This window comes from Drosophila obscura, unplaced genomic scaffold (assembly GCF_018151105.1).
Source record: "Drosophila obscura isolate BZ-5 IFL unplaced genomic scaffold, ASM1815110v1 contig_36, whole genome shotgun sequence".
NCBI lineage: Eukaryota > Metazoa > Arthropoda > Insecta > Diptera > Drosophilidae > Drosophila > Drosophila obscura.
In genome coordinates, this window is record NW_024542824.1 from 1369411 (window position 1) to 1393441 (window position 24031).

The 24031-nt window shown below is 48.7% G+C and overlaps 9 protein-coding genes across 9 annotated transcripts; 6 read left to right on the plus strand and 3 right to left on the minus strand.

Annotated features, from left to right (window-relative positions):
• Positions 1 to 24: 24 nt before the first annotated feature.
• Positions 25 to 4179, minus strand: LOC111074122 (leucine--tRNA ligase, cytoplasmic). Its single transcript, XM_022366766.2, has 6 exons — positions 4073 to 4179; positions 3069 to 3901; positions 2440 to 3008; positions 1925 to 2383; positions 628 to 1868; positions 25 to 565 (listed from the first exon to the last, which is right to left on the minus strand). Exons 1-6 carry the CDS (start codon positions 4073 to 4075, stop codon positions 128 to 130), a joined length of 3543 nt encoding a protein of 1180 aa, XP_022222458.2. The 5' UTR covers positions 4076 to 4179; the 3' UTR covers positions 25 to 127.
• A 395-nt stretch (positions 4180 to 4574) lies between these two features.
• On the plus strand, positions 4575 to 6429 carry LOC111074124 (PAT complex subunit CCDC47). The gene is made up of 3 exons (XM_022366769.2): positions 4575 to 5562; positions 5624 to 5971; positions 6040 to 6429. The coding sequence occupies exons 1-3, from the start codon at positions 4714 to 4716 to the stop codon at positions 6277 to 6279; spliced, it is 1437 nt and encodes a 478-aa protein (XP_022222461.1). The 5' UTR covers positions 4575 to 4713; the 3' UTR covers positions 6280 to 6429.
• Positions 6379 to 8992, minus strand: LOC111074123. Its single transcript, XM_022366768.2, has 2 exons — positions 7693 to 8992; positions 6379 to 7628 (listed from the first exon to the last, which is right to left on the minus strand). Exons 1-2 carry the CDS (start codon positions 8820 to 8822, stop codon positions 6764 to 6766), a joined length of 1995 nt encoding a protein of 664 aa, XP_022222460.1. The 5' UTR covers positions 8823 to 8992; the 3' UTR covers positions 6379 to 6763.
• A 780-nt stretch (positions 8993 to 9772) lies between these two features.
• LOC111074095 (ribosome-binding protein 1) lies at positions 9773 to 12180 on the plus strand. The gene has a single exon (XM_041594733.1). The coding sequence runs from the start codon at positions 10014 to 10016 to the stop codon at positions 12015 to 12017; it is 2004 nt and encodes a 667-aa protein (XP_041450667.1). The 5' UTR covers positions 9773 to 10013; the 3' UTR covers positions 12018 to 12180.
• A 105-nt stretch (positions 12181 to 12285) lies between these two features.
• On the plus strand, positions 12286 to 15176 carry LOC111074094. The gene has a single exon (XM_022366737.2). The coding sequence runs from the start codon at positions 13062 to 13064 to the stop codon at positions 15060 to 15062; it is 2001 nt and encodes a 666-aa protein (XP_022222429.2). The 5' UTR covers positions 12286 to 13061; the 3' UTR covers positions 15063 to 15176.
• Positions 15031 to 17926, minus strand: LOC111074093 (protein Spindly). The gene is made up of 6 exons (XM_022366735.2): positions 17346 to 17926; positions 17119 to 17284; positions 16838 to 17053; positions 16632 to 16773; positions 16406 to 16504; positions 15031 to 16340 (listed from the first exon to the last, which is right to left on the minus strand). Exons 1-6 carry the CDS (start codon positions 17856 to 17858, stop codon positions 15185 to 15187), a joined length of 2292 nt encoding a protein of 763 aa, XP_022222427.2. The 5' UTR covers positions 17859 to 17926; the 3' UTR covers positions 15031 to 15184.
• Positions 17927 to 18713: 787 nt separating this feature from the next.
• Positions 18714 to 20281, plus strand: LOC111074116. The gene is made up of 3 exons (XM_022366761.2): positions 18714 to 19621; positions 19677 to 19890; positions 19990 to 20281. The coding sequence occupies exons 1-3, from the start codon at positions 18802 to 18804 to the stop codon at positions 20198 to 20200; spliced, it is 1245 nt and encodes a 414-aa protein (XP_022222453.1). The 5' UTR covers positions 18714 to 18801; the 3' UTR covers positions 20201 to 20281.
• A 44-nt stretch (positions 20282 to 20325) lies between these two features.
• On the plus strand, positions 20326 to 21939 carry LOC111074117. Its single transcript, XM_022366762.2, has 4 exons — positions 20326 to 21234; positions 21293 to 21506; positions 21567 to 21794; positions 21853 to 21939. Exons 1-3 carry the CDS (start codon positions 20418 to 20420, stop codon positions 21772 to 21774), a joined length of 1239 nt encoding a protein of 412 aa, XP_022222454.2. The 5' UTR covers positions 20326 to 20417; the 3' UTR covers positions 21775 to 21794; positions 21853 to 21939.
• A 1-nt stretch (position 21940) lies between these two features.
• On the plus strand, positions 21941 to 23275 carry LOC111074118. Its single transcript, XM_022366763.2, has 2 exons — positions 21941 to 22027; positions 22087 to 23275. Exons 1-2 carry the CDS (start codon positions 21953 to 21955, stop codon positions 22585 to 22587), a joined length of 576 nt encoding a protein of 191 aa, XP_022222455.1. The 5' UTR covers positions 21941 to 21952; the 3' UTR covers positions 22588 to 23275.
• Positions 23276 to 24031: the final 756 nt, after the last annotated feature.

Sequence of the window (24031 nt, forward strand, 5' to 3'; positions counted from 1 at the left end):
TCTAATTGGGTCAAATGCATTTGGCAGTATATTAAGGTAGTTCTTTAATAACCATCAACTTGTTTACAAGGTTACAAATTCCCTTTGTGAATAAATTAGTTCAGTATGCACTCGGCCGTGCATCCATCTACTCCACCACATAGATCAGATTGCGACCCACTTCGGTTAGTTTGCCTCCCTGCTCCACGCTCACTCGCTTGGCAGCCACATCCAGGATGAAATTTCCCTCGCTGAGCAACGTTTTGCCTGTCTTGTAATCTTCGAAGTTGGGTATCTTTCGGGGACCCAGCCGGGGATCATCGAAGCGCCAGATTTTCAGATTAGACTGATCCGTTTTGAGCCCAATAAATTTGGTGATCTTCTCACGCAGTGACTGTACTGTGTCGCCCTCGGAGATGATGGTGTTGACTTGGAAGAGCGAGGAACGCTCTGTAGGATTCACCAGCTCAACGCTGACATTGGGGGCCACACTGAAGCTGATGAAAGGCGAGCCAGGGCGCACTTCTTCGCGAGTTTTCTCTGGTGCCGAAGGATCATCGGTATACTTGACTTCCAGAGAATCAAGCTATGAAGCGAGAAAGCGTGAATGTTAGTGGACAGCTATATTAACTGTAGGCATAATCTTACATCCAGTGTGTTCTTGAGGTACTCCAGATTGCTGATCAGCACTTGTCGCTCATCGAACTCCAGGTTGACAGCCATGGCCGCCACTCCCTTGCCCGACTCCACCTTCTCGCGTATCATTTGAGCGAACGGCATCACTCGCTTCATGAACTTCTTGAGTTCCGCCTTCTGCTGGAGGGTGGCAGCAATCACCTTGTTGTCCGGCAAGGCCTTGGACTTGTTGAACAGCTCCCTCATGGTGTCCAGGACACAGGACTGCCAGGGCGGATAGGTTTTGGCCACCCAAATGAGGCCACGATTGGGTTTCGCTGTCTGCGGATCCAGTGCCTTCTCCTTGCCGCCCTTGGCCTTCAGCTGCAGCAGATTCTTCAGGTTGAGACGGAAGGCGTGAGCCGACTCCATGAGGTACTCGGAGCACATAATGTCGAGCTCATTGATGGCCCCTACCTCGGGCCAGCGAGCGTGGACAATGGATTCCTTGTTGCCCAACAGTCCCCAAACGTGTTCTGCCATGTGCGGGCAGATGGGAGCCACCAGCAGAGCCTGACGTCGTATGAACTCTAGCACCAGCTCCACGTGCATGCCCTGGGTGCCGCACAGCTCGCGGTACTTGTCGCGGGCCAGCTGCAACTCATAGAAACCGCTCCTCAGGGCCTCCTTGAACAGCATCTTCCGGTAGTTGTCGTCCGTCTGATGCGTCTTGAGGTTCAGCTCGCTAAGGAATACCTGATCATTAAACGTCCTGGCGGCGCCCTTTCTGAGGGTGCTCTTCGTTTCCAACATCTCCTTCACCCATTCGATGAATGTAAATAGGCGCAGGATGCCCGCATCCGCTGTGCTCTCCACAAAGTTGGCATCCTCAATGCTGTCACCGGCATCAGCCAGACACAGACGCATGCCATCAGCCGAGAACTTCTCCACGGCATCGGTTAGGGTCAGGAAATTGCCATCCGACTTGGACATCTTGGAAGAGTTAAGCAGTAGATGGCCGTTCACGCGCATTCCCTTGGGCCACTTTGTGTCATCTTTGGGCCAGATGGCCGCATGATTGTATAGAGTAAAGGTCAGATGGTTATTAATGAGATCCTTGCCAGAAACACGCAGATCCATGGGATACCAATACTCGAACTCGCGCCGCAGCACAGCCAAATGCTCTAGCTTAATGTTGGACTTCTTTGGGGGTGGTGTATCCTTGAAGAAGATATAGTCCCAGATCTCAGAAGTCATGTCAGCCGGTGTGATGCCTACAACAAACATATTAACACACTAGGAGATTAAATGGACCCACAATGGGACATACCAAAGGGACCGGGTTTCTCGCCACGAAGGCTGCCGCCCTGTATCAGATGCACGACTGTATAGTATGCCATGTGGATGGTGGAGTCTGACAGGGACTCAATCAGCCACTGCTCGTCCCACGGCAGCTTGGTGCCCAGTCCGTAGGTGCGTGAACAGGCGTACTCGTGCAGCCAGTTCAGACACGCCTCGAAATTGTTGCGTGCCTCCTCGTGGAAGGTCTCCATGTCTTGCAGTATCTTAACGGTCTGCGCTTTCCAAACGGGTTCACCGTAGGTGATGTACCACTGATTGCACAGGGCCACCACACACTCATCGGCCGACCGCGATATGATGGTCTTCTCGGGCTCATAGTATACCTCCGCCTCGTTGGCATCCACCATCTTCTTTTGCAGATTCTTCTTGACATCCTGGACTTTGCTGCCGGCATATTCTCCAACCAACATGATGCCATCATAGAAGCCTAAGGAAAGGACACCAAATTTAATATGGAATATGAATCTCTATAAGGTCGCTTACTTTTCAGGTAGCACATTTCCTTGGCTTCGGCTAGCTTCTCCTTGTCGTTTTGTGACTGAATCTTGAGCGTCTCGTAGGCATGAACGGCACAAAGCTTGCCAAGCGTAGGCACCTCAATGATAGGGAAGGGTGCGTAGGGCAGAACCATTTCATCCTTGAGTCCGTACTTTTGGCGGAACGCCTCCTTCTTCTGAAGATCCACCAGAGCAGCGTAATCGTCGGGAGAATCGGAGGGCACTGAGGTAACAACACCCGTGCCCTTGTCTGCTTTGATGCTCAGCATGGGCAGCGTGTAGATGATCTTGTGGGACGTTAAGGGAGCCGACAATGGAGTACCCAACAGCTCTTGGCCTGTGATCTCGGCTAGGACCACAATGTTGCCCTCCTCGGCGGTGAATCCCTGGTAGGTCATATTGCGCGCAGCACGACGAGTGCTGATCCAAACTTCATCTCGGGAGGTCTGCCACGCAATGTACTTGATGTCGGGATGCAGCCAGCAGTTGGTCTGGCCGTACATTGTCTCCGGCCGCAGTGTGGCAGCCACCATGTAAATGGGTTGCTTGATAGCGCTGCAGAAGAAACACCACTTGAATCATGATTGAAGCAGGGCAAAAATGTCTATTTCAAACCTCAATACTTTGGGTGCCTGCAGCACCTTCATTTTAATCAGAGTGTACTCCTGGGGACCCACGCCCTCACCAGAGGAACGGTCGTGGTCCATGCACGGCTGTCCATCCTTGGGCGAGAAGATGGTATATCGCTTGCCGTACATAATCTTGCCGCGCTCCTTCAGATGATTGAACTGCCAGCGGACGAACGAATCAAAAAAGGGATTGGCATCCGTTGTGATGAAGTTGCGCCGCCAATCGATGTGGGCGCCAATGCTCTTTAGGTCCTGTATCGCCAGCGGTGGGAAGTAGTTCAGCCAATGTTGGGGGTCGGAGAACTCTTTGATTTCCTCATCCTTGAGGCCCAGACTCTGCATGATCTGCCACTGGTACTTGGCGCCACCCGTCTTGGCCACAGCCTTGCTCTTCTTGCCCTTCGACTTATCCTTGGGTATCTCCAACTTGATCTCCTCAACGGGCGCCTCCTCCACCGTTTCTGGAAACTGGGGGGGAAAGCCAAAAAGTTCCATTTCACGCGTCAACTTGTCGGCACAGGCTTTGATCGGCATTCCAGTGCAATGGAAGCCAAAGGGCCACAGGACGCGACGTCCCTTGAGGCGATGATAGCGCACGGCAAACTCTGCCTTAGATAGACTGAATGTATGGCCCAAATGCAGACGTCCATTCATATAAGGAAAGGGAAACGTGACGAAGAATTTTTCCGACTGTTGCTTCTTTGGCGACGCTGGCGCATCCGTCTGATGGACGCCCTCCTTTTCCCAGCGCTCCTGGACTTCGCGCTCGATCTTCTGCAGGTATTCCACCTTGAAGGTGCCTTTCCGTTCGATATTCGCCTGGTGCATTAACGGAAATTTGCATTTTTAAACATGTACGTGCGTATGGAATGAAGAAGAATTCCGGGAAATATTGCATCAGCCGGCATGCTTTCGTGGCAGTTTGATAGATTCCAGCATCCAAAGATAAGAGGGATCTGTGCGGATTCCCCGCCAGCAGGTATTACTCACCATTTCGATTAGTGCACGTCGCAATTGTTTACAACAATTTTTTTATACAGATTTCCGCACTTTATGCTAAATTCGCCAGTGCAACGTGTTTACAAAAAGAAAATCGATAGTCGATAGACAGCATGGCTATGGAAAAGATTGAAAAGGGGACGCAGGGCTGGTTCAACATAATAAGAAAGAAAATGACTTGTATTCATTAATTTATTACATACCTAGCACCCATTGTTTATCATCAACCATTGTTTTAATTGTACATTTCTGTATTTTATTACTTATTGTATTTTACTAAACTTCGTCCTCATCCAGGTCACTTACCTTGCAAATTTCGCAGAGATGAGCCTTTCGGGTGGATAAACTGATCAAAAAAATGCAAATCGTGGAATTATTTATGGGGTTCGAGGTTTCTCGTTGGTAGATAAGTTTTCCATATCCTTATAATTTTCTAGTCTTCGAAATCCTACTTTTTTCTCGCGGACGATATATCGATAGTCGAAGAAAAACCATCGATGGTTTTGCAGCCCTAGCCCAAATTTAACCTAGATTTTTTTTTCTTAATTAAGGTGAAAATATAGCACATTTAGAGAAATTGTAACTTAGTTAGGCACACAAAACGTAACAATTGTGAAAAGTATTTGTTAACCATGCGGCCAGTATTTGCCTTCCTGCTCCTGGCGCTCATTTGTGCCTGCCAGGCGCAGTCGGACTTTGAGGAAGGCGATAATGACAATGATTTTGCCGAATTTGATGATGAGTTCGTTGGCTCCAACTATTACACGGAGCCAGCGGCCAAGAATTCAGAGTTCAATTCGGGTGGCGATGCTGCTGGCGGGGACGGTGGATCCAGGGAGGAACAAGTGCCGCCACGCAAGCAGCCCCAAATCGTCGACGACGATGAGGAGGATGGCCTAGTGGAGGAGGACGATGAGTTTGAGCACTTCCAGGACGAGGAGGAGTTCGAAGGCTATGACGGCGGTGACGCCAAAGACCCGCCAATCGACGAACAGGCCGAGCCCAAGCTGAACATACCCAACATTCCGCTGCACTTCCGTACCCACTGGGACTCCTATTGGATGGAGATGCTGATGGTCGCTGGTCTGCTGGCGTACTTTGCCAATTTCTTTGCGGGAAAGGCGAAAAACGCACGACTGGCTCAGCTCTGGTTTACCACGCACAAAGCCCTGCTGGACGAAAACTTTGCTTTGGTTGGAGATGACGGCAAGGCGGATAACGAGAATCCCGGTCTGATCAAGGAGAGTGAGAGCCTGTACACGCTCTGGTGCTCGGGACGTACCTGCTGCGAGGGCATGCTCGTCGAGCTGAAGATGATCAAGCGCCAGGACTTGGTGTCCCTGGTGGCGGGTCTGATGCGCCCCCAGCTGGATCAGGTCCATATCAAAATCGAACTGACGCGTGGCTTGATGGATTCATTTGTATTTTCAGTCGGCACTAAGAAGACCATCACCAAGGTCTTTAAGGAATATACAGATCTGGTAAGCAACATTTATAGATCCCCAATTTGAATTCGATTTCAAACACTTGTTGCCATTGCAGAGCAAATTCTGTAGTCTAGTCGGGAAGCCGGAGGATCGCTACAATGTGCCCAACGGCTTCGCAGTGCTCTCGGAGGTGCCAGAGGCCACATCTGCCATACTGGAAACACGCATTATTACCGCACTTAACAAATACCAAAGCTATATCGATTACCTGCACATTTCGGACCAGTTCAGTGGCCCCATCCAGCAGGAAGAGGGCAATACACTAAAGCAGCTGGAGACCAAGCCGATGCTCCTTGCCGGTTTTAATCTGCCCAAGCATGCCGAAATGGAAACCATTAAGCCGTTGTTATTGTTGATCTTTTACTTAATGGAACGTTTGAAGACTTATCGCATGTCCAAGGAGGTACCTAATGCATCCATCAATTTATCTTTTAGAATACCCTTGAATACTATATATTGTTGGTTTTACAGGGCAAGTCCAAGTCTGACAAGAATCGCCAGCGCGTTGAGGAGGAGTTCTTGAAGAGCACACATGCTGCACGTGCTGAGGCAGCCGCTCAGCGTCGCGAGGACAAGCGCAAGCAGGAGAAGGAGCGCATTCTGGCCGACGAGGATCCAGAGAAGCAGCGCCGCTGGGAGGCTAAAGAGCAGAAGCGTCAAGCCAAAAAGAATGCCCCCAAAATGAAGCGACTGGCTGTCAAATCATTGTAGAATATTTTTCTACTCGCAGTTTGCCATTAGCTCTCAGGAGCGCTCCTCCTTAAAGTGCATACTTTGACCATTTGTAGTTGTTCCTCAAATGCCACAGAATAAAGCAATATATTATATATTTGTTTCCTATGGAGCGCCAAAAACGAAAAATTACACAATCTAAATTATATGTGTACCTAGCAGATAAGAACCCTCCATATCAGAGACCTCAGCTTTCATATCTTTTGGATTACAAATTTATACACAGTGAGAGTACAGGTGCACACAGTTACATGCCCCAATATCTTGTGCTCCCACTGCAACCATAGCCCACACTCTCCAAAAGCAAATTGCATTTTGGGTGCTCGTATATCGGGCCGAAAAATTGCATTAAATTTACTAGGACTTGGTCTCAAATGTATGGGTTAACAGAGCAATTTTGAATTATAAATCGTCGCTCAACTTCACTGCTCTCTGGCCTTGGGGAAATGGGTTTGGATGCGGCTTAACACTTGACTGGGAAACAGTTCTCATTTGACACATATGCAATGTGATTGCGTAGCGTCTTGATCTGCTTCTGGGCGGCATCGAAGCTGTAGGAGAGTGTATTTAGTTGACCCTGCATCTCCCGGATGACAGCCTCGCGATCGTTGACCGAGAGTGAGGCGGTGGCACGACACTGGGCCAGCTCCTTTTCGAGGCGATTAATCTGCTCCTGCTGCTGGGATTTGATTAGTTCGGCGCGCTCCTTGGTGCCGGCTATGATCTTGGCGGACTCAGTGCGCAGGGTGTCGAGGTCATCCTGGGTGGCCTTGAGCTGCTCGCAGAAGAGATCGCGCTGACGGAGGAGCTCCTCCAGTTCGTTGCGGGCCTGGGTGAGCTCCAGCTGGCACTGGGCCAGCTGTGGGCGAACGTCCACCGAGGTGGGGGAGCTCAACTGGGCTTTGCAGGACTTCAGCTCCTTGCATACGACCACCAGCTTGCCCTGCATCTCGTCCTTCTCCTTGCAAATCTGGGCCAGCTTCAACTGCTCGTTCTCCAGCAGCTTGGGGAAGTGCAGCAGCTCGTTGAGCTTCTCCTGGAACTTGGCCCGGATCTCCTTCACCTCCGTATTGATCTGTTGCTCGATGCGCTTGTTGTTCATGTTGAGCTTCTCCAGCGAGACGCACTGCTCCTCGACCTTCTGCTGGGCCAGCAGATACTTATTGCGGTAGTCCTCCAACTGCTGCGACTGCTCCTTCATGATGCACTTGAACTCCTGCTGCTCCTCCTTCAGTTCATTGACGCGTGCACGAAGCAGATTCAGCTCGGCGGCATCGGCATCTCCGTCGGCGCCTTTGGATGGACTGCTTCCACAAATGCCCTTCATTCTGGGGAAGCACATAGCAGAGGATTCAGTCTACGAATTGGAGCTGCACCTGGGCACGCACTTACCGCTTCTGCATCTCCTTCATCTGGCAATCCTTGCGCTGGAACTCGGTCAGCAGGCGCGTATAGTTCTCCTTCATCTTCTCGTACTTGTCCGCCTTGGTGTTGCGCTTCCCACCGCAGATGACCAGTGGATCAGGATCCTCAGGGCAGGGTGGGCGTACCGGACATGGGCGGGAGCAAGGATCCTCATCCTCACTTTGATCATCGCACGGATCCTGGGCTTCGCGCTGGCTCACTTCGTGCAGCAGCTTCTTTACCGAACATTGCATTTTCACAATGCGATGCTTCAGCTTGTCCATCGACTCGGTGTGGGAGGGCGCCGATGAATTCTGGGGACATGGGGGAGCATGGGCATGGCCATGCGAACGCTTCGCCGAACGACAGGGCGGTGCGGCCGGGCACACGCTGCTGCTGCTCTCCGGGCAGGGAGGCTTCGACCCACAGGGTCCGGGGCTGCAAACGGGCTTGTTCTTGCACGCCATGATCGCAGCGGCGATCTCCTGCATCATCCGTTTGTCCTCCGGACAGGCGCCCTTCATCTTCTGCATGGCCTTTTGCAGGGCACAGATTAGGCGCTCATCCATCGCACCAGCTCCTCCACCTCCACCACCACCGCCACCACAGACACTGGCACAGGAGCTAGCATCATCGCTGCAGGGCTCGGTGGGGCCGCTGTTCTGAATAGCGTTGCATGCACCAATACCGCACATGTAGGGCGAGAGCTGGTCCTCGTCCACGGTGGTGGTCAGGTTCACCTCCTGGTAGTGACGGTGCGAGCCAAAGTTCTGCAGCTCGATGGCCCGCCGCATCATGGTGTGGAGCTTGATGTTCTCCTGCTCCATGCACACACGCAGGCGCTTGATCTCGCGCATGTCGTTGCGCGTCTGGCATGGCTTGGAGCACATGTCCATGACATTGCCCTTGATGTCCTGGATGATCTTGTTCTGGCAGTCGATCTCCTTGATGAGTGCCAAGTACTCCATGTACATGCGCTTCTGCTCCGGATCATCGGAGGACTCACCCAGCCGCGAGAACAGATCGTCCTCGATCCCCTCCTCCATCATGTGCTCCTCCATGAACTTTTGCTCCTCCTCGTACTCCCCGGCATCTTCGGTATTCTCTGTATCCGCCATTGTTAAGTTTCGTTACAGTTCACTAGCAATTAACCAAATTCTAAGAATTTTATACGTTTTCTGAACGTTTACTATTTTATTCTCCCTTTTATGTCCAGTAAAATTTGAAAAAAATAACTAAAAAATTTTATCAGCTAAGCTGTTGTGTTATTCCTAAACGTATAAAATAAACTGAGGGACTAGCAGTATATTCTGAATAGGAATATGATAGCACCTTGGGAATGGCCTGCTGTGATCCGTGAAAAATTATACGGAACAACACAGAAAAACTAATGGTTTTATGTTTATGTATTCTAAAAAAATATTGTCCAAAAATATTCTTTGAAAATATTACAGCCCACAATTACAAGAAAGAGAAAGGTAATATTATTGCATCGCGTTTTTACATGTTTTTAAATATTTTTATACCCGTACTCAAAAAGAGTTAAGGGGTATATTAGATTTGTGGTAAAAGTGGATGTGTGCAACGCAGAGAAGGAAACGTTACCGACCCAATAAAGTATATATATTCTTGATGAGCATCAATAGCGGAGTCGATATAGCCATGTCCGTCCGTCTTGTTTGTCGCCTAGACCTCAGTGCCTATGAGAGCATCACACTGCTACACTGTATTTCAAAATCTAGACCCGCCCCCTTCCGCCATCACAAAGGACGAAAATCTGTGGCAGCCACAATTTTAAAGATACCAGAAAAGAAAAAAAACGTAGTATCGTAGAGAATGACCATATCTACCAGATTTCCGAATCTGAATCAGATCGGATCATTATTATAGCCAGAGTAACGAAATTAATTTGCAGCTGCTTCGCCCACCACCTCCAGTACGAGACCACGCTACTTATTCTCTTTCTCGCTCGCACACACTTTGCCCTAAAGAAATTTCCCCAAATTAATTTCAAGCAGATCGTCCAGTAGGCCTGGCCTGTCAAAATCGTTCGAAGTCAGTAGCTTTCGAATCGTCTGGAGTATAACTTCATTAATTCATTAATTTTAGTAAACGAATGTGATATATTGTAGTAAAAATTTTCTGTTAGCAAAAACAGCTTTAAAATTTCACTAGTGCGAATTCAATCGGATCAGATCAAACGCTAAATTTTAGTAGGTGTTAAGCGCCAACCCACAAAAACCACCACAAACTAGTAACCACCGCGCACAGTCGACTGTCTGAAGAGGCAGCCTTGGAGCAGATCACCAATGGAGTCACCTGGCAACGACTTGGAGCTGGATTGCTCCGTGGCTAAGCGAGAGGAGCTGGGTAAGAGGAGCAGCTACAACAGTCTGCCGCGGAAGACATCAGTCCAGATGGGGCAAGCAGCCAAGGGTCATGACTCGCAGGATACCAGCTCCAGCATGTCCCGTGACGAGCATCATGGAGACGGACAAGGAGACGCAGATCTCGCACTCAACGAGGTGGATGAGTCCGATCCGAAGCTTGATGACGAGGATGAGTATGAGTGCGAGGGGAGGCATCGGATACCCAAACTGGGGCAGAAGAGATCCGTCTCCTATCGCACTTCCGAACGCGCTCGAGATGCTCGTTTGCAGAAGCCCCAAAACTCCGGCGAGATTGGGGCGAAGCTGAAGGAGGAGCTATGTAAGTACAAGCAGGAGCTGCAGGAGTACAACGAGACGACCAAGGATCTGGAGGAGAAGTACATGAAGATCAACTACGAGCTGAGCGGCCTGCAGCAGAAGCACGACCACTTTGTGGCCACGCGGGGCAGCAGCTCCGACCAGGAAGAGGAGATGGGCAGCGAAATGGACGGCGATGCTGATGTGTACAACTACAAATCCTCGACCAGCATCGCCTCCGATGTGTCCCTGGATCAGAGTAGCAGCAAGATCTTTCGGAGCAGTAGCAGCTTCATGACCGTCCTGGAAGCTCCCAACTCCTACGAGGATCTGCCCCAGAAGAAGAAGTACCCCAGAGAGAAGCACTCCACGAAGCAGTCGCCGCCGAAGAAGATGAGCCTGTCCGAGCAGGTGGGCGACGACTACAGCAGCCACATTGTGGAGACTCTGGCCAGTCGCCAGGTCAGGCGGCGCCATCGCTCTATAATGGAGCACGACGATGAGGATGATGACGATATGGAGGATCAGGAGAACCAGCCGGCTTCGATCAAGGATGTCTACAAGGTTCTCAAAGACGTGATGAACACCTCCCAAGATCACCACAAGTACAAGCACGAACGAGCACATCCAAGGGAGCGCGAACGTGAACGGGAGTCTGGCAGCTCCACACGGGACCTCTACTCGACGATCAACAACCTGAAGACCGAGCAGGGACAGTACCGCAACATCATTCGACAGCAGAAGGATCGCCTCTCCGACTACCATTCGCGCTGTGTCAAAGCCCAGGAGATCATGAAGACGCAGAAGCACGAGATCGACAAGCTGCACGTGAACAACAAGCAGCTGGAGTCGAGCATATACCATGACATCGACTCCCTGCGCTCGAAGATCGACTCGAAGCTGAAGAACATCTCCCACCTGCCGCAAATGATGCGGGAGGAGCACAGCAAGTACGAGAAGGCAATGCGGGAGAACTGCAAGCTGGTCGACAAGCTCCGTTTGCTGCACCAGGAGGCCAACCAGCTGAAGCTAAAGATCGATGAGCTGGGGCGCCGCAAGCTGGTGACCATCAACAGGCTGAAGGCTGCCGAGCGTGACTTGAAGATCTTCAAGAACTACAATGCGGCCCTGAAGACGGAGAAGCGACGCCTGTCCGAGGAGCTGACCAGCGTGAAGGAGCAGCTGGAGTCCCTGCAGTCGGCCAGCAAGCGGCAGATGTGCCGCCATCGGGAGCAGAGCGAGAAGCAGCGACGTGAGCTCCAGAAGCGCATCTTTGACCTGGAGCTGAAGCTCAGCCGCAGCCAGAACTCCACCTCCAGCCTCATCCAGGAGCGGGACAGCCTCATCGCCGAGCTGCAGGCACAGCTCCACACGCTGGTCCATAACTTCGAGGTCTCCCAGAAGCACATCCGTGTGTTGCGAAGACACATCTACTCCATGACTTCGGGTGGCAGTGGCATAAGCGGTGGCGGAGGAGTTGGTGGCACTGCCAGTTCTGGCATCGGCTCGGCTCACTCCCAGCGGCCCAACGAGTCATCGGGCATCGGCCGGGCCAATCAAAGTTCCCAGGGATCCAGCGCCGGACGCAGTAATCCACGCATGATGCTGATGAAGACCAAAGCCTAGAATCAGCAATCAGCGGCCTAAACAACTTGAAGATATGGCTCACACCCTCAAGAAAAAGCAATGGAGAGGAAGAGACAGATGGGTGCGATGCATATAATCAAGTTGCATGGGTGTTACACGTCGTTTACTGCCTGGATTCTGTGAATACAATTTATTAATAATACATTTTCTCTTATTATTGTTGATAATCCATCGGCATCCATGGTGCTTGGAATTCTGGGGTAGATTGTGGGACAATATTTTAATATATACAAATCTCGTGGCGCGGTATCTGTGGTTGAACTCCTCTGAATATGCTCGACCGAGGCAAATATTCAATATTCCGCACTTTCGAAAGTCCTGATTGGTGCTATGCAGGTATATGTAATTATCCTCATATATACATATAACAGACAGAAGTAAGCGTTTTCAAAGCCATAAAGTATATGGCTCCAGTAATGATGCTCCACTTTAGCACCTGATCTGTGATATCATCCAATCCAGCCCATCCCCATGACCAATAAATACCAATCAAAATGCCCAAACTAAACAAACCATTTCAATTTCCATGGAAGTCCGCAAGTCATGTACGCAGTTCAGTTCGGGGCAGATCGCTCTCACAGCTGCTGATACCCACAATGTTTTACATATAAACAAATTTCCACAGCCACTTTGGATGGAGCATGATTCTTTTTGTGCGAAAAGTGTTTGAGAGATTAGGAACAGGAGCCGGGAGCAGACAGCGGGAGGACGGACCAGGCGATGACAGCCGAAAGAGTGCGTTTCGAATACTCATAGGAATCAGCGTTCGCTCCCAGAGAGCGAGGAGTCTTGGCTAAAAATATAACACAACGACGAATCTCTGAGAAATATTTTTTAATATTAAAAGAAAACTCTGGGAGATGGCGGAGGGGGGGCTGCTGCTGCTGGTGCCACGCAAAGGTGCGCTGCAGTGTGGTTTTTCAGCTCTTTTCCAATGTGAGGGTCGCTCCTTAGCTCTCAGTTGAGTTTTCGCACGCGTCGCGTACGAACACGGATGAAACAGACTCGCAGTGGCACGCACCGATGGGCAGCCCCTGGCATTCCCCTCAGACGATGACGCACTGCGTCGGCCTTTTTGGCTGCCTCTGTCTGCTGGTGTTCTTGTCACACGTGAGGGCGGCAGCAGCAGCTGACGATGAGATGTCTTCCGCCTACGCATCGACTTCCACTTGCGTCATACGCGCCACGCTCTACATGACGCCAGCATGGGATCGCAGCGACCAAGACTTTGGCCTGCCCCTGGACATTGATTGCTCCGGAAACGGCACGCTGGAGGCACTGGCCGCCTTCGACCTTGGCGCCCAGCGGGTGGCTGGCAAGAGTCATGTTCTGCTGGACGGCGCTCACACGCCGCCACTCGGCGTTGCCAGCTATGGCCTGGAGTATCTGGATAATTGTCCGCATCTGCAGAGCCTGCAGATCGAGCGATTCGTTGGTGACTCCACCCTCAGGCTGGGTTGCGGAGGTCCCATTCTAAACAAGATGATAGCTGTGTACCTGAAGAATAATGATCTCGGCACGCTAAGTGGGAATAGCTTCGAGCAATTGCCGCATTTGAGGCGTCTTCAGATTCAAGGTAACTCCCTGCGGTTCATGGAACCACTGCTGGGCTGTGGGATACTCAAGGAGCTGAGCATCAGGGAGGAGGAACAGTTGGTTCTGAGAGGTGGTGACATTATTGCACAGCTGCCGCAGCTTAAAAAACTTAGCTTTAGTCGCCTCAAGATGATTGAATCTGAGTTTTTTGATGAATTGCCTGAGAATCTCACAGAACTCGTTGTGCAGAAGACACCAATCGACAAGAGAAGCCTACGCCTGACGAGTGGAACATCTCAGCTGATTAATGTGACCATTGTGGATTGCCAACTGAACAGATTTTACCTTGAACCATACGAAAATCGGAAAATGCTCCGCTTGAACCTTAGTAGCAATACCTTGATCTCACTGGAACTGGGAGAAAGTTCTCTTATATCGCTGGATCTCAGCAGGAATCAATTGGGAAACCTTACCAGTGGCTGGTTCAGAGGACTGACGCGACTCCAAGAGCTACGGTTGCAGGATAATCGCCTCCACACGCTCTCCTTAGGGCAGCTGCTGCAGATCGCACCACAAACCCTCCAACTTCTAGATTTGCGATCGAATCAGTTGATGAGTATGAAAGATGTGGACGCGCGATTGGAACAGCAGTCCATGCAGCTGCGGATGTTTATCGATGGCAATCCCTGGAGCTGCCAGTGGCTGCTCAACTTCTCGCACAGCCAACCGCAGATGTTCCGGCTCTTGCAGTACTCCAAATACATTTCCCACATCAATGTGAATGGATTAAGCTGCAGTCCCCAGGAGGCACCCACAGAAGGGCCGACCAAAAAGGAGCGACCGCCGGGCAGGATTATGCATGTGTCCCTCAATAACTCCTTTGTTCCGGTGCCACATCCCAACACGAATGTCTCCAGCTTCACAGTATTATACGGCAATCCGGTGGAGCTGCATCGCAGCCAACGTTCTGGGGCCCTCGTCATTGTATTTATGCTGCCATTGGGGATCGCCTTGCTCTTCCTGCTGCTCTACCTCTACCTGCACTGCGAGCGGCTCTTCCACTTGTCCTACTATATTTCGGGACTGTCGTGCTTTGGCGATGGCAAGGGCTCCAGCCAGCCTCGCTTCGTGGATCATGTGGATATTGTGCGCTACCCCATAGCCAATGGCAATGGTGCGGCCCGAGTGGACTTGGAGCCCGCTCTGGCCGATGGCTATGAGACGCCGGTGAGTGGTGGCGCCTCCATTTGCAACTGCACGGGCCATAGAGATTCCTCGTGCTCGCGCACGCATCATGTGACGTATGAGTCACTGCCCACGGAGCTGCCGTATCAACTGTACGCCGAGATCAAGGAACTGGCGGAGAACGGAGAGACGAAAGGGATGCTGGAAGGAGACGCAGAGCCCACAGCGCCGATTTACGACCACCTGTCGTTCGAGGAAGAAGGGAAACAGAAGGAGGAACTACTAGGGGGAGACAATTTGTAGGTCTCGTTTAATCTTCTCCCATCTGTTGATTCTGCTGCTTGTTGTTTTGGTGTGTAACTAATGACTAAATTCATGTCTAGATGTAAGGTATAATTAAAGTTTCTTTTTAAATTGTGATGCCGTCATTTCTTTGGCTGCCTGGGGCCGATGACAATTCGTCTGATGATGTTCGGGCCCTTAATCGTCGGCTTAATGTCCTTGCCCCCAGCGGAAGCTGTCGTCGGCTTTTCGTTCTCCTTGGCGTCGGGCAGTAGCTTCTCCACGGGACTTAGATTGTGTACAACAGGTGAGCTGCCGCTGAACTGAACCATCTTGTGGCTGTCCTCGGCGAATATCTCACGCTTCTTGCTCAGGATGGAGCGCACATTCTTGTTGGTTGTGTCCTGCATGGCAGGCTGTATTGATTGGTGTGTGTTGCTCCTTACGGGAGTTCCCTTACGCAGTGGTTTGGCCGGGGTCATAGTGCTGTTGTCTTTAATGTCGATTTTGTTGGGTGTGGAAGAGACGTATTCCGCTACATCGCTATCATAATCCTCGGCCGTGAGTTCCTTTTTTTTCAGTGGTGTTCCCTTGCGACCCTTGGACTTGACTGCCTCTTCTTCGGGCTCTTGCTTGGCCATCAGCATTTCGTTGGACTTGACTTTTATGACGCCCAAACGGGATTTTATGGGTGTGCCCTTCATCACTGGTTTTACTGCATTGTCAATTGATTGGTCATTATCTTCCTCCTCATCCGCTTCTTCGCTGGACTCTTTCTGCGGTGTTTGATCTTCGCATTTCGTTTTAATGCGACTCTTAATGGGTGTTCCCTTCTTCTGGGGCTTGGCTGTTTCAACAGCTTTCTCTTCGCACTTGATTTTCATTCCTCCTGCACGCGTCTTGACTGGAGTGCCCTTCTTGAGGGGCTTGGGTGCATCTTCTGCCGAGGATACATCTTTAACTTCTTGCTTTACAATTACTGGTGTGACATTCAGTTCTTCAGGTATGATTGTCTTCTCCAAATGAATATTTCCCTCACGTGAAGCACGAGGCGATGTGCTGCAGAATAAGCCTGTAATCTCAGTTTTTGCCTCCTTGACTTCAGCTTCCGTGAATCTCCCAGTGGCTGGGCTCTCAGTGGCTGCAACACTGACAATGCGTGGCAGGGCGGTGTTCAGTTCGGCCTCCTTAATGTTGAATTCCATGGCTTGAACATGCTTGAAGGCAATCTTGTGCTCCGTCAGCAGATTCTCGCGATCAATCAACACGCAGCGAGATTTCAGAGACTCAAAACGCCAACTGGAAAATATGGGAGGCGAAGATTCAAATAATAGATCCATGTCAAGACGTACTCCATTGCTTACCGCGCCATCTCTTTCTGCACGGAGCGCATTTGCTCGTCCAGGGCGGCCTTTTGGATGCGCATGCTATGCAGTTGCGCCTTCTGCTCGTCGGTTTCGCGTCTAAATGGATGAATGGGGGATGAGGATAATTACCTAACTAGAAGAGAGCCTGCCTCACAGTAAGAGGCTTAGCAACAGATTGCTAAGCGATGCTAGCACACTGTCGATACGATTGGGCAACTCATACTTGCAGAATTCCAGCATGGAGTCCAGCCAGGTCACGTTCTTCTCGCTGGCCACCTCGCGCAGCCGCTTTTGGGAGACGTTTAGCTGCTGCTCCAGGGTCTCAGTCTGCCTCATCAGCTGGCGAATGCGTTCGTTGAGCTTATCTGGGGTAATAAGGAAGGATTCAGTTAGTGGAATCACCAGAAGTGTCTCCTGGGGATTGCTCACTCTGATAGGTCTTGTCGGCACTGCAGAAGATGGTGCTGCACGCCTGTAGCTCTGTGTGCATGGCCACATTCTCACGCTTTAGGCGACGTATCTCGGACTCGCTCTCCGTGTAGGTTTTCTTCATGTCTAGATAGCTCTTCTTCTGGGCAGCCAGCAGCTGCTTCATTACTTGCCGCTGGTCGTCCACCTCCGCAAACAGAGAGTTGCCCTTGGGCTCTGGAATACATTAAATCAAAGACAAAACTACAATCTACTGTCAAAGCAAACTATTTTGTAGCTACCATTGGTTTGGGGGGCACTGGTTAGCTGAAATATCTTGGCATTGGCATCAACCACCTTCTCCTGGGCGACATACAACTGTTGCTCCTTCTCTTCCAGTTCGTTGCGTTTGCACTGCAAATTCTGCTCCAGGCAGCTCACCTGGTCCTGCAGACACTCGATGATTTTCTAAGGGGTAAGGTAGGCAATCTATCAAAGTCTCTATTGAAGCATACAGCTCAGGACTTACCTCCTTTTCAGCCACTTCTAGGATGTGTTTTACACTGAACTCCTCATGTTCCGCCAGCTTCAACAGCAGCTCAGAGTTCTCGTTTTCCAAGGCATGGAAGCGCAAGTGGCATTCTTCATGGGCATCTTTTGATGTCAAGTTGGCCGCCAGCCCACGCTCCACAGCCGCCAGTTGGTTTTGCAATCCCCTCGCTTCTTCCGCTTTGGTGTCATAGTCCTGCTGGAGGGTGTCGTGCTCCACTTGCAGGCTCCTGAACTTGCGGCGCAGCTCCTCCAACTCCTGCACCTCCACACCTGGACGAACTTCTAACGTTTGCGTGCCCAATTGTTCGAGTTCTTGGGTCAAGTATGCCTCGGCGGCCAGCGCTGTGTCCAGATTTCTTTTCAAACTGAAAATGCGCTGGGCATCGTTTTCAGTCTGGTTCTTTAGCTTCTGGTAGCGCTCATGCAAGATCTTGTACTCCTCGACAATGTCGTCTACGCTTAAAGCGTGTAAATCTAAAATTACGCTCATATTTTCGGCATTTAATTTTGACTATATTTTTTTTCAAAAAGATGCTACAGTGTGGCTTTAGACTATTTGATTAAATATACCGACCAAGACCTACAAAAATATACTAAAATTCACCTTGTCATTTTCATGGTATACCGTAAATATACCGAGAAAATACCGAACTTAACCCATTTAACCCATTTAACCCATCTCTATTGAAACAGTTGAACACCTTGAGCTAAACCGCGGAAAGTAATACTGTTTGTAAATGTTTTAGATAATTTCCAAACGGTATATATGATTTTTCCTTGTAAATCCATATATCGATGTTTTCCCCTTTTTGATGATACATAGATAGATATTGAACACAATGCATGAGCATCTGTGATAAGAAAGACATTTTAATTAGGCATCCACATGCTGATGTTACTGATTGTTATTGATGCCATCGTTGCCGCTGTTGATTGAGCAGCTCTTGTAGTACTACCTTACACAATTCATCTCCCATCAGCACCTAGGGTGATATGAATGAAGCGTTCTATTTAGTCAGGGAAACAGTGAACAGTACCAGAAATTCAAAAAAAAATCAAATGAAATTTTTCATTTAAAAACTTTATGACTACGAAATACCTCGTACCATGTGACGAAGCTATGAAGTTCCGTTAGGGACCTTGAAAATGGCATGGTATGTGATAGTTATTTCCGGCTGTCACATATACCCCGCGAGAACCAGGTATCACTCTATAAATGTTATCTGCGCCACTTGAGCCAATTTTTCGCACAGCGTCGACTGCCGCTCGCTCGGCTAGTTAACAAATAATTTGACTACCACACATGCATTAAAGCTAAATAATACTATAGGAACTATAAAGAACCGAGAGTAGAAAGCACGTTGACTTCGCTCAGTCAGCCCCATTTTTCAATCGTCACTGACTGAGAGTGGAGCAGTACAAACCGATCCGACATGGGAGAAGTTCCGAAAATCACGGATCTTCACAAAGTGATCCAGCCACATTTGACAGAGGGAACCACATTGGAGACATATTCCAGTCGTTACTTGACCAAGCCAGGGGATAACTATGGCAGCGTCATGTTGGCTATTCAAGCACAAATCAAGGATGGTGATGGTGAAGTTCGGGAGTTGCCGCTGATAGCCAAACTTCCACCTCTCACCAACGATATTTACTGGCAAATCTTTCAGCCAGAAAGAACCTGCATCACAGAAAATGCTGTATATAAGTATTTGGCACCAGAGTTAGCCCAGCTCCAACTTAAATGTGGCGTCGTGCCAGCCAAACTTTTCGATGGCTTTCCCCGCTACTATGGATCCCGCATATCTCTGAACGAAAGCGCCACCAAGGTGGACCGGGACGCCGTACTTGTCCAGGAAAACGTAACAGTTCACGGCTACAGGCCTGGAAACCGTCAAACGCCGTATGATCTGGCGCACACTGTGCTCATTCTCCATTACTTGGCACAGTATCACGCCCTTCCAATTGCCTTGCGACTAAAAAACCCTCACATATATGAAGAGTATGTGCGGCCCTATTTCAAGAAGTTCGACATGAACCTTAATATATCGCCCAAAGAGAAAGAGTTGATGAACAATGAGATCCTTACTGACATCAAGTCTGCGACAAATGGAGATGAAAATGATGTGAAGCGCGTCAAAGAGTTGCTAGACCAATTCGATGCGTTTCAGGCTGGTAAGGACGTTGAGGATGGACCTTTCACTACGCTCGTACACGGAGATTTGTGGATCAACAATTTAATGGTGAAATACGGTAAGTTGCGAAAAATGCTGTGAAAAGATTGATTTTATTCCCAAACCCCTTTCAGACGATGATGGCGTTCCGGTCAAGCTAAAAATTGTCGACTTTCAAATTGCCCAGTATGGGTCGTTGGTCCACGATATAATATTTTTACTATTCTCCAGTGTGGCCACAAAGGTTTTGGAGGAGAACTTTTACAATCTGCTAAACATCTATTACAATGCTTTTATTAAATCCTTGCGTCAAGTCGATGTGGATACTAACAGTTATAGACTTGAGAAGTAAGTAATTTCCCCAACAGACAAATCAAGATAAACTAGTCTGTAGATAAATGCTACAAACCTTCCAAATTCAATTATCTATCTCATTCCCATTCCCAGATTCCTCGATGAAGTCCAAAGCCAAGCACATTTACAGTTACCCCATTCCATTTTTATGATGAAAGTTATCTTGGCCGACAGCAGCACGCTGCCAACAGAATATAAGGACGTAGACCTGACGGTGTTGACTAAGAACACTGGAGCTAAGAACATTGTAGCTAAGTTTGGCGAGATCTTGAGGTTGGCCAAAAAGTTTAATTTATTCTACTAAGTCACAACAGTTTTATAGTAAGTATATGTGGATATGTCGGAATCATAATGACACCAAATAAACATTTTGCTGAATCACGGAGCGTCGACACCTTTTTCACACCGTTCTGTTATCAGAAGCTAATCAGTAAAGTAAAGGCAAAGCCCCCTTTAGATAGAAGCTCGCCCCAATCTCGCAGTCGCTCATAACTAGAGTACCAATTAGGTGGTGAGGCAACATGGACAGTTTACCAGATATTTGCGATCTTGGCCAGGTAATCGAGCCACACCTTTCCGGTAGACTCCTTTGCAGCTACAAAACAAACAGTCTGACGCAACCGGGCGACAATTACGGCAGCGTGCTACTATCAATACGCGCACAGGTGCAACGCCCAGATGATGAGCTTTATGAAGAGCTTAATTTGGTAGCCAAAGTCCCACCTACAGACCCTAAATACTGGCAATTCATTCAGCCGGAAAGGACTTGTCTCACTGAAAATGCTGTATATAAGATCCTGGCGCCTGCCTTAGCCGCACTACAGGAAGAGGCGGGCATTCCACAAGCTGCAAACTTTGACGGATTCGCGCAATACTACGGCTCCCGGACGTCGCTTCATCCGAGCTGCCACCTGGTGGACCATCATGCCATATTGGTGCTGGAAAATCTGCGCAGCAGCAACTACGTTCCAGGCCAGAGGCTGCAGCCCTACGACCTATCTCACACATTGATGGCGCTTAGATACATGGCCCAGTTTCATGCGCTTCCTCTTGCACTGCGGTTGCTGAAGCCCCATGTATTCCAGGAGAAGATTAAACCCTTCTTTGACAAGTTCGATTGGCATGCGGCTGCCCCAGAGTCGAAGGCCATCATGAAAGCGGAGACACTAGAAGACATACGCAAAGCCACCAACAATAACGTAGAGTTGGTGTCCCGCGTTAAGCTATTGTCAGACGAGTTTTTCGACTTCCTTGCAGCTCCCCCAAACTTGCCAGATGGGCCATTTACAAGTATAATCCACTCGGACTTCTGGATCAATAATCTAATGTTCCAGTACGGTCAGTCATGAGCCCCCTTTCTTGAAGAGTACAAACAGATCTAATATATTTTTTGCAGGCCCCTCTGGCGAACCCACTCACATGAAAATAATCGACTTCCAAACAGCGCAATACGATTCCGTTGTGCATGACATAATCTCGTTTCTGTTATCAAGCGTTGATATTCCTATCTTGGAGCTACACTTCGAACACATGTTGGGGGTCTACTTCAAGACATTCATAAGCTGTCTGGCAGGAGTGGGGGCAGAGGTATCAGGATACAGCTACGAAGCGTAAGATAAGGGAATGAACGAGCGAGATTGCGTTTTTTATTGTGTATCGCTGCTCCACAGATTTCGGGCGGAGGTGAAACGTGTTGCATACATCCAGGTGCCCCATGCATTATTCATGACGCGATTCATTCTGGCTGAGAATGTGACCACCGAGCAAAAAGAACACCGTCAGCTGGCCGAACTTTTGAAGAACACGGGCTCGGAACGCATATGCCACAGACTGAACCAGATTCTAAGCATAGCAGAGCAGTTCGACATATTGTACTAATCAATGATGCTCCTCGCACTGTAATTACTATTTCTAATTGGCTAAACGACTGATTATAATGTGTATTTGATGGGGCAGCTAATGCTAATTGTTACATTTTGCATTCGGTTTTGCTCATATTTGTCAGCACATTGCGATACTGAGGCCATTGTGTCTCATCGCTGGAAGCTCAGAGAACATGCGTTGGAGCAATCTTGCCTATATTATCGCTTGGATGATGCTATCTAGGCGCCTGGAAATCGAGAGCAAGGAGGTTCGTATTCGTGTGTATTCATCTCCAGAGTCCTACCTATAATAGAACACTATCACTAGAAATGTTACTATGTGATTTTAACCTACTCAAACTGGACAGACGACCGTCCTCGGTTTGTAGTGAACATGACATTTTCAAACCAAACTGGGATTGGCTCCATTACCACCATCAACGAGGAAATCGCCTCGCCTGTTTCCCGAATCCTTATCGTTCAGCGCTCAAGTAAGGAGAAGCCCCGCACCATATACAATGCATCCACCAGGTTGTGCGACTTGCAAAATGTTTTCAACTCGATCCCGCTTTTCAAGCCCGCCAAGGACAACGTGCTTAAACAAAGCAACTACTCGCTGAGCTGTCCGCTCACAAAGGGAACCTATGCCATTAACAACATGCGAGTCAACCCGAGGAACCCGCTCCTGAGCTTGCTCTATCAGCCAAAGCATTCCTTCACGGTAAAGGGAGGATTATTTGAGGAGCTTTCTCGCGGCCGATTGAGACCGTTGTCCACTTATTTTATGGCCGGTAAGGTTATAAAAAGGTCTTGCGGTGCTAACGAATGAGGGCAGAATGAACGTCCTAGCCCGGCGAAATAAATCAGAATTCAGCAAGAACACCTCAGCTCAGTCCTACTACCGATTACCACTTGTGAAACTTGTGAAGTGTTCGCCAGGAGCAAAATTGTCTTATTTTACTCATCTGTGCCATATCGACATGCTCTGATATTCTAGTGTCCAAGTTAGACGTTTGCCCGCTGTAGACGTCCAGCATTCTATTATCCGAAATAGTACACGCCTTTTTTCTAATCAGTCGTTCGGAATGTCAATCAGCAATAACTATAGAACATATTTACAGTATATATGTATATGTATATGTTGTGAAATGTCCGTAACACGGCCACGATTTACTTTTACGTACATTTAACACGGCTACAGCCCCAAAAATATGCTTCCCCAAATTAACAACTCGATTCAATTGTATAAGTGATAGTGCTAATTTGTTGTTTAAGAAATTATATCTAAACTGCTAATACAAAGCGACAGCTTTTGAAGAATGTTATGTTGATAGGTTTTTAAAGAAAAGTCCTTTATTGATTCGAAGCTAATTATCAGAAATCGTAAGGACCAAACCAATATGGAGCGAGAACTATTGCCAGTGCTCTTATAGGTCTTCCAAATAATTTTGGGATGCCTAATGAGCGATGAAAGCAACAGAGGATGGGCTGCCGATGCCACAATTGCTGTGCTAGAGGACTAGGGTGGGTAGATGGACTGGTAAGTGAATGAACTCAAAGTACGAATGAATTGTACATATATACGTGAGCAAGGATGAAACAAAGAAACAAAGTCTCACCACAATTATTAATATGCACGTAGATTTGTACAAAGGTATGAAAGGCAGTTCATTGTATTTACATATTTCACTAAGACACAAAGAAATACCGATGAATGTGATAGGAGGAGGCTGGTGCAGTTCAGTCAACTTTGGTATCATGTAAGAATGCGTTTGTAATCTGCATAAACAACTCCGCAGTAAAAAGATTGTGCACTTATCGCAAGTTCATTATCAGCTGGCGTGAAGCAAAAAAACAATAACATATTTCCAGTAGGTATTCCAGTATTCAAAACAGCATAGATGAATTATCCAACAACCTGAAAAGTAATTAATAATATGCCATCCGAGTTTTCTGGAGTCTCATAAAAACACATAATTCGAAATTAAATTAAAGCGCAAGGCCCCATGTCTTGTATTTGCTCGTCATCGCTTCTGCTTTTGATGATTGCCTCGGTGAACTTTGTTTTGTTCAATGCGCCAATCAGCTGAAGAACAAGATCACTTGGTGGACGCGTGCGTGGTGCTGATGACGCAAACATTTCCACCCGAGTGTGCTACGCAGACAGAGAGAATGCAATAAATAAATCAGGGAAGAACGATTTTCTCAAATTTTTTTAATATTTCCTACGACAGTCGGGGCTTTGTGCCAGGGCAAATAGAATACGAAATTGG

Bases quoted from the DNA above. Each gene is read 5' to 3' on its own strand.
- LOC111074116 (XM_022366761.2), top strand. From the start codon at position 18,802: ATGGGAGAAGTTCCGAAAATCACGGATCTTCACAAAGTGATCCAGCCA. The intron at 19,622-19,676 runs GTAAGTTGCGAA...AACCCCTTTCAG, and splicing joins CAATTTAATGGTGAAATACG to ACGATGATGGCGTTCCGGTC. The intron at 19,891-19,989 runs GTAAGTAATTTC...TCCCATTCCCAG, and splicing joins AACAGTTATAGACTTGAGAA to ATTCCTCGATGAAGTCCAAA.
- LOC111074123 (XM_022366768.2), bottom strand. From the start codon at position 8,822: ATGGCGGATACAGAGAATACCGAAGATGCCGGGGAGTACGAGGAGGAG. The intron at 7,629-7,692 runs GTAAGTGCGTGC...GTGCTTCCCCAG, and splicing joins ATGAAGGAGATGCAGAAGCG to AATGAAGGGCATTTGTGGAA.
- LOC111074124 (XM_022366769.2), top strand. From the start codon at position 4,714: ATGCGGCCAGTATTTGCCTTCCTGCTCCTGGCGCTCATTTGTGCCTGC. The intron at 5,563-5,623 runs GTAAGCAACATT...TTGCCATTGCAG, and splicing joins TTAAGGAATATACAGATCTG to AGCAAATTCTGTAGTCTAGT. The intron at 5,972-6,039 runs GTACCTAATGCA...TTGGTTTTACAG, and splicing joins CTTATCGCATGTCCAAGGAG to GGCAAGTCCAAGTCTGACAA.
- LOC111074118 (XM_022366763.2), top strand. From the start codon at position 21,953: ATGCGTTGGAGCAATCTTGCCTATATTATCGCTTGGATGATGCTATCT. The intron at 22,028-22,086 runs GTTCGTATTCGT...CACTATCACTAG, and splicing joins TGGAAATCGAGAGCAAGGAG to AAATGTTACTATGTGATTTT.
- LOC111074122 (XM_022366766.2), bottom strand. The intron at 2,384-2,439 runs GTAAGCGACCTT...TCCTTTCCTTAG, and splicing joins GGAAATGTGCTACCTGAAAA to GCTTCTATGATGGCATCATG. The intron at 1,869-1,924 runs GTATGTCCCATT...TGTTTGTTGTAG, and splicing joins CGAGAAACCCGGTCCCTTTG to GCATCACACCGGCTGACATG.
- LOC111074095 (XM_041594733.1), top strand. From the start codon at position 10,014: ATGGAGTCACCTGGCAACGACTTGGAGCTGGATTGCTCCGTGGCTAAG.
- LOC111074093 (XM_022366735.2), bottom strand. From the start codon at position 17,858: ATGAGCGTAATTTTAGATTTACACGCTTTAAGCGTAGACGACATTGTC. The intron at 17,054-17,118 runs GTAGCTACAAAA...AATGTATTCCAG, and splicing joins CAGTGCCCCCCAAACCAATG to AGCCCAAGGGCAACTCTCTG. The intron at 16,774-16,837 runs GTGAGCAATCCC...TTATTACCCCAG, and splicing joins TGCCGACAAGACCTATCAGA to ATAAGCTCAACGAACGCATT.
- LOC111074117 (XM_022366762.2), top strand. From the start codon at position 20,418: ATGGACAGTTTACCAGATATTTGCGATCTTGGCCAGGTAATCGAGCCA. The intron at 21,235-21,292 runs GTCAGTCATGAG...TATTTTTTGCAG, and splicing joins TAATCTAATGTTCCAGTACG to GCCCCTCTGGCGAACCCACT. The intron at 21,507-21,566 runs GTAAGATAAGGG...GCTGCTCCACAG, and splicing joins TCAGGATACAGCTACGAAGC to ATTTCGGGCGGAGGTGAAAC.
- LOC111074094 (XM_022366737.2), top strand. From the start codon at position 13,062: ATGGGCAGCCCCTGGCATTCCCCTCAGACGATGACGCACTGCGTCGGC.